The 7,596-nt window shown below is 36.1% G+C and overlaps 2 protein-coding genes across 2 annotated transcripts; both read right to left on the bottom strand.

Moving 5' to 3' along the window:
• Nucleotides 1-3,776: 3,776 nt before the first annotated feature.
• Nucleotides 3,777-7,234, bottom strand: LOC140321067 (ferritin heavy chain B-like). The gene is made up of 4 exons (XM_072397952.1): nucleotides 7,056-7,234; nucleotides 6,677-6,823; nucleotides 6,337-6,462; nucleotides 3,777-4,108 (listed from the first exon to the last, which is right to left on the bottom strand). Exons 1-4 carry the CDS (start codon nucleotides 7,155-7,157, stop codon nucleotides 3,965-3,967), a joined length of 519 nt encoding a protein of 172 aa, XP_072254053.1. The 5' UTR covers nucleotides 7,158-7,234; the 3' UTR covers nucleotides 3,777-3,964.
• Nucleotides 4,513-5,522, bottom strand: LOC140321068 (ferritin heavy chain A-like). Its single transcript, XM_072397953.1, has 4 exons — nucleotides 5,400-5,522; nucleotides 5,018-5,164; nucleotides 4,677-4,802; nucleotides 4,513-4,536 (listed from the first exon to the last, which is right to left on the bottom strand). Exons 1-4 carry the CDS (start codon nucleotides 5,499-5,501, stop codon nucleotides 4,513-4,515), a joined length of 399 nt encoding a protein of 132 aa, XP_072254054.1. The 5' UTR covers nucleotides 5,502-5,522.
• Nucleotides 7,235-7,596: the final 362 nt, after the last annotated feature.

Consider the following 7,596-nt stretch of genomic DNA (forward strand, 5'->3'; position numbering starts at 1 on the left):
GGCATATTTTTAAAGGACCTAATATTTTCAGGTTTAGAAAGAGTTGACTGATTTCAGCTGTTTACATAGGCGCATACCTAAACGCTTACTATGCCAGACCCCAGGATCCGCCTGGTGTTAAATACCTCCAAATTTTTTTTCGAAGATAGCTGTTCATTGATGTACAGTCAATTATAAAGTATCGTAGTAATAATTGATTATGGATGAACAAACTCCCAAAAACTATCAAACATCCAAACTTCACGAACTGCGCATGTCTCAGTTACAGGTGAATTTGTAGTAGCTGTGCGCATAAAGTGTGCATATATATAAGGGTGTTGTCTACCTTGCTTTTCCCTATGTCTTTTTTTTTGTTTTCCTGGCAGAGGAGGAGGGAGGGGGCTTAAGTACAATAGCTGCTTTTGTTTTTTAAACTTCGAATGTTTCAATGTCCATTTTGCAGTTAAGAAGTCAATGTTAATGCTATGTTATTGTGTTTGTAGTCATACTGTTTCATTGCAATAATATTTCTTCGTTCACCACCTTTAAATTGTTCTGCATACATTTTTTCTAAAGGCTGGGTCTACATGGGCATTTTTTAAAAACGCATGTAAACGTACCTATTGCGTTTATATGCGTTTTTATGCACTTTTATTAGCGTTTTAAAGCTTGTCTGTAAAATGCTGGAAAACGCCATTGGCACATTTTTCTGCCCTTTTATTGCGTTTTACCACGTTTTTAACTAATTTGCATATTACGCGCTTAAAAACACAGGAAACCGCAATAAAACATCCTATTGAAATCAATAGAAGCGTTTACCTGCTTTTTCCTGCGTTTTCCCGCGTTTTCCAGCGTTAACCCAGCGTTTTATTTTTTTAAACCTTGCAAGCAACCTTTAAGATAACTGTCATAAGCGTGCCTCAAAGAAACGTCTTGGTGTAGATTAACCTGTTGTAATGCATGGGGATTTCAAACAAGGGCTTTAAAAGCCTCAGAGTAAATGTTGGGGAAACAGGCCGTGTAGACTAAAGCTGCGTACACACTTGCAATTTTTGTCGTTGGAAATGATCTTTCACGATCCTTTCCAACGACAAGGGAGTACTGTAGTCTTCTTCATGGAAAAATAAGACATCCCCCTGAAAATAAGACCTAGAGCATATTTTGGCATTTCAAAAAATATAAGACAGTGCCTTATAATCGGGGAAACAGGGTATATATGAATGAAGTGGAAGCTGTGTGGCCAGCATTACACTGAGCTCCCCTATTTTCAGAAAATGGAGCGTGTGTGTGATCTGAAATGTTGAAATGTTTTGTATAAGCGATGTGGACAAAAAATATTGTCACTGTGCTGCATTCCTACTGTAACACTTAGTTTATTTCATATTTTGTTATCTTTATTTATTCTGTTTATACTTTCCCACACTTGTTTTATTGCAGGCAGAAATTTATAATTGATCATTTAACCTGTGTGTGTTTTCTTGTGCCCCGTGACTAAGCAGACTGATGTTTTAGTGACTTTGCAAATATTATGTTGTCAACTTTGTAATACTTGATGCATATCATGAAAATTGAGTTTATTATAGCTTATTAGGTGTTTGTTACCTTTATATAAAGACAGCACAGAGCCAAGATTGTCAGCTGCTTCTACTGGGTAAAGGAGTGCAATAAGAAATTCCAGACCTCTTTTTACAATGAGTAATATCTTTGTTTTTCCAATTCTTCATCTCCATTCTTCACCCTATAATGATTTCTGCTAGTTTCTTCTGTCAGATTTTCTGTCCCTGGGGACTTTACACTTGTAGTGTACAGAGTCACATGGAAATGATACTGTATATTTTTCTGGACTATAAAAGAATAAGCTATTGGGTATATTTGGACTTTGCTTTACACTTTCTCCTTAGCCATTTGGGATGTCCATTTTCACTTCACAGATTCGCTATAAAACAAGTAATGTTACATTGGACAACCATTGTAAAACTGAGCATTATGCCTTATTGATCAGACTTATGCACATTATAAACCTTTGAGTTTCTGGACTGTAACGTACTCTGTGGTTCAAGGGGAACAGAGCTGAACTCTCTCACAACACTAGCCTACTACATATACCCTTTATATATTTATATATATATATATATATATATATATATATATATATATATAATTAACTTCTTAGTATGACTCAATGTGACCTGCAACTTGACAGCTTGGTTAACCAGATTCCCTAAAACCCCTAAGACTTGTGTATACCAGGTTTTGCCCTTGTCACAACTACTTCTCTCTATACAAGGTAATATTATTATTATTATTATTATTATTATTAATAAACGGGATTTATATAGCGCCAACATATTACGCAGCGCTGTACATTAAATAGGGATTGCAAATGACAGACTAATACAGACAGTGATACAGGAGGAGAGGAGTGGAAAGTTGACCAAAGGGATCCTTTTTTTGCAGGACATTGCACCTGTGCACACGTCCAACGTTGTGGCAGTCAAATTGAACACCCTGGGTTTCCAATTGGTCCACCATCCCCCCTACTCACCTGACCTGGCCCCTTCAGACTATTATCTGTTCCCGAATTTGAAGAAACACCTGAAGGGGCAACGATTTGAGCACAAATCTGACGTCAAAGATGCTGCTGAGAGCTGGTTTGCTGCCTAACCAAAAGACTTTTATTTGAACGGTCTAGAAAAGCTGCAACTATGCTGTACCAAGTGCATCAGTCTCAAGGGGGAATATGTTGAATAAATATTTACGTTATTTCATAACTATGGCTCTCCTCCTTCTGGGCAAAGCCAGAAACTTCTCAGCCCCCCCTCGTAGTCTTTAACTTCTTTGGCCCATTAACCATTTGTGTGGTACTGCCTAGAAAGATTTTACAAAGTCTAAGTAGATTATAACAACTACAACTTCAATTTACAAATGTTTACATACTTCCTCATAAAAAGAGAAGATTTGTATGACAATTTTGGTCTTTCTTGAATCCCTGCGGACTATCGCTTAATATATATTAATATATTAATTATATTATTTTATCTAGCAAAATTCTTCTATTTTGGTATTAATCATACTCTATTATATTTCTAACTACAGAAGTTAAACTTACCACTTTTTACTTAATAAAGACTGTACTCCCTTTTTATAGCTCGGTACCATATTTTTATGCCAACCCATTGGTACCCATAATGTCATTGAAATAAAGGAGCTCAACTCTTTAAGTACACGTAGGTGTAATCCATTTGTTCCCGATGCTTTATTAACCTTAATTTCTTCTGTCGATTATATCAAATGTAAATTGATTAAGTCTGTGATAATATTTTGATACTATTTTGGGATTGAACGCCACCATTCTTTGAGTTGAAAAAAGCATTTATTACATTTGTATTTTTTGTTCCCAGTCACCAACCCGGAGTCATCTTGTTAATAGTCTTCATGCTCAGACCCGATTTTTTTATTATATATTTTAAAAATTGGAGTTTTTCTTTTTTTTACCATTTTAAATTTTTACACATGTAATATGAGTGATGAGGGCGATGAGGGCGATACTTTATTTTTATATTTTTGTAAATGCCCATTTCAACTTGAAAAATTACCATTTCCTATTTTTCCCCCCATTCTCAAGATCTATGAACACCAAATGCAACATTTGCATGCATATTTAACAAAGAAATAAAAATTGGAGTTTGTCTTTTTTTCATAACCTGTCTTTTGTATTGATTTGGAGAAAGATTTGAAAATATCTCATTTCCCACTTTTCCCCATACTTAAGATCTATTAACACCAAATGCAATGAATACGTGCTTAAAGACTTTATTAGAAACTTGCAGACAAGCACAGCTACTGGTGCAAAATGAACAGAGGATCACAGAAAGCTCAATGCATTAATTAATAAATATCACAATGATGTCACACAATAATAGGAATATAGATGGAAAGTTGAAGGATTGGATCCTAATGGGTGGAACACAGCTTAACTGCTCTTTTACAGGCTATGCTTGTCAAACAGGTACTCGCCCATGCCGTTCTGAGGCACCCCAAGGCGTTTCAGGTTGGTGATGTAATCTCCAAGCTGCTTTATTGCCTTCACTTGTTCCTCTAGATATTCAGACTCCAAGTAGTCACACAGCTGAAAAAAAAGCATTGGTTAAATGTCTACAAAGTTTTAGGTTTTTACTCATTCTTTCAGGACCTCACGGAAATACAAGTTAGAAGAAAAAATATATATTACATTTTTAAAAACTATAGATCACCCTCATCGATTAGTGGAACTATTCTAGTTTCTGTATTATGCTCATTGATTTCAAATTTAAATATTTTTGTCAAAATTCCAAATGATAAAGAAGGAAAACATGAAGGATCCAGCCAATCATATTCCAGCTGTTTATGACAATAAGAAAAAAAATCAAACCACTGAAGAACGGGGGAGGGGTGTAATATTTTCAAAAAGAGGATTCTCAATATATAAATAGGATAAAGCTATGTCAGTTTTACAATGTCTTATTCCAACCATACACACACTTTCAGGGAAGATCAGTGGTACAGCAATTTCTTGGACTGTAAGAATTAGAAATGTTAAAATAAGATATATGAAGTAATTCATTTGCTGTACCACGTATCTGAGATTTTTTGTACCACGTATCTGAGATGATGTAATAAATGGAGATTTAAGTAATGAATGTATAGGGCAGACTTACATGAGTGTCAACTTTCTCAGAGGCAAGCTTGTGCAGATCCAGAAGAGCCTGGTTCACAGTCTTCTCCAGATGCAGAGCGGCCTGCATGGCTTCCAGGGTGTTACCCCACTCATCACGCTCTGGTTTCTGAAGGAAAAATTCGTGTTTTAACTAAAAATGTTTATGCATTAGATTTCCATATACAGCACAAGGTAAGGGATAACTTTTGTTAAAAAAAACACGTAACATTTCATTTCTACACAAGCATTTTTTTTATAGTTTTTAAAAAAATACCTAGTTCTATTTCTGAGCAGCTAAGTAGTTTTTTGGTTTCACCTAGAAAAAAAGTCAAATGTTACTACCTTGAGGTCCTGCAGGACAATGCGACCCCCACGCTTGTTCTGATATTTCATGAACTCCTCAGCATGCTCCCTCTCCTCTTGGCTCTGCTTTTTGAAGAACTCAGCCACATGGGCAAGGGCCACGTCATCACGATCAAAAAAGCAAGACTGGGGAAAGATTTAATTAATTTCTGTAATTTCTAAAACCTAATTTTAGAGTTTACTGCGGCTATATTTATAGTAAAAAACAGGTATAAAATTTTACATGAATGTAAAAGACTTGTTGGGTCTTGCATTTTTAATCAAACCTAAAGTAGAGAAATTTGCAGAAGACATAAGAAAGAGGAAAAGAAAAAAAATATATATTTTTATAAAGTATTTGAAAAAAAGTCACAATACTTACCATGGAGAGGTAGGTGTAGGAGGCATACAGCTCCAAGTTCACTATACGGTTGATGGCAGCCTCGCAGTCGCGGTTGAAGTTCTGGCGCACCTGGGATTCCATTTCGGTGTTTTGGTGGTCCTTGTTGGCGCAAAAAAAAAGTCACAGAAAATCAGCTATAAATGGAAGATATTAGAAAAAAGAGTTAGGAGTAGATGTGATCACAGCATGAATAAGCTCTCTATATATAGACAGCAAGCCCAGGAATCTGGGAACAGAACTCCCTACCTTCACTTACATCATCTACTAGCAGCCATTTAGATAAAAAGTGCTGTTTTGCAAGAATTTTGACCCTTGGCCAGGACTGGACAGTGCAGGTAAATTCATGCAGTCACACTACTTTCCATGTTGGTGTTAGCAGAAATGAACAGTTATTAAGGTTAATAACACCATTAAATTAAAATATACACAGCAATCAGCATTTCGGGTGTGATTTCCACTGTCTGTTTTTCTACTGCACAATTAGGTATACCAAGAGATGTGTACCAACCAAAATAATCACAAAATTAAGTGCAAATTAGGCTGCCTTTCAGTAAAAACAAAAAAATGTTGTTTCCACAGAATCCACTAAATCTGTCAGTAACAGATCTAGCCAGCAGTAGAAATACCATAAAGATTCTTCACACTAACACTGCATTCATAAGTATGTGTTATCGTTGTGTTATTATTTCAAATTATTTTTTCTACTGTGTCTATGTGGTAAGATGTTTTTTTTTTGTTTTAGAAATACATAAAGGGTACCAACATACCTTTGCTCTCATTTACCTGAGTTAGTGGATGGATATCTGGAAACCCCTTTACTAATGGGGGCTTTAAAATACCACCAACGTATCTGAGAATATTTGGAGATGATGTAATAAATGGAGATTTAAGTAATGAATGTATAGGGCAGACTTACATGAGTGTCAACTTTGTCAGAGGCCAGCTTGTGCAGGTCCAGAAGAGCCTGGTTCACAGTCTTCTCCAGATGCAGAGCGGCCTGCAAGGCTTCCAGGGTGTTACTCCACTCATCACGCTCTAGTTTCTGAAGGAAAAATTGGTGTTATAACTAAAAATGTTTATGCATTAGATTTCCATATACAGCACAAGGTAAGGGATAACTTTTGTTAAAAAATAACACGTAACATTTCATTTCTACACAAGCATTTTTTTTAGTTTTTAAAACAATACCTAGTTCTATTTCTGAGCAGCTAAGTAGTTTTTTGGTTTCATCTAGAAAAAAAGTCAAATGTTACTACCTTGAGGTCCTGCAGGACAATGCGACCCCCACGCTTGTTCTGATATTTCATGAACTCCTCAGCGTGCTCCCTCTCCTCTTGGCTCTGCTTTTTGAAGAACTCAGCCACATGGGCAAGGGCCACGTCATCACGATCAAAAAAGCAAGACTGGGGAAAGAAAAGAGATTTTGTTGTAATTTCTAAAACCTAATTTTAGAGTTTACTCCGGCTATATTTACAGTAAAAAACAGGTATAAAATTTGACATGAATGTAAAAGACTTGTTGGGTCTTGCATTTATAATCAAACCTAAAGTACAGAAATTTGCAGAAGACATAAGAAAGGAAAAGAAAAAAAAATATATTTTTATAAAGTATTTGAAAAAAAGTCACAATACTTACCATGGAGAGGTAGGTGTAGGAGGCATACAGCTCCAAGTTCACTATGCGGTTGATGGCAGCCTCACAGTCGCGGTTGAAGTTCTGGCGCACCTGGGATTCCATTTCGGTGTTTTGGTGGTTTTTTGTTGGCGCAAAAAAAAAGTCACAGAAAATCAGCTATAAATGGAAGATATCAGAAAAAAGAGTTAGGAGTAGATGTGATCACAGCATGAATAAGCTCTCTATATATAGACAGCCAGCCCAGGAATCTGGGAACAGAACTCCCTACCTTCACTTACATCATCTACTAGCAGCCATTTAGATAAAAAAAAGTGCTGTTTTGCAAGAATTTTGACCCTTGGCCAGGACTGGACAGTGCAGGTAAATTCATGCAGTCACACTACTTTCCATGTTGGCGTTAGCAGAAATGAACAGTTATTAAGGTTAATAACACTATTATAATAAAATATACACAGCAATCAGCATTTCGGGTGTGATTTCCACTGTCTGTTTTTTTACTGCACAATTAGGTATACCAAGAGATGTGTACCAACCAAATTAA

The sequence above is a fragment of the Pyxicephalus adspersus genome, unplaced genomic scaffold (assembly GCF_032062135.1).
Source record: "Pyxicephalus adspersus unplaced genomic scaffold, UCB_Pads_2.0 Sca549, whole genome shotgun sequence".
Taxonomy (NCBI): domain Eukaryota; kingdom Metazoa; phylum Chordata; class Amphibia; order Anura; family Pyxicephalidae; genus Pyxicephalus; species Pyxicephalus adspersus.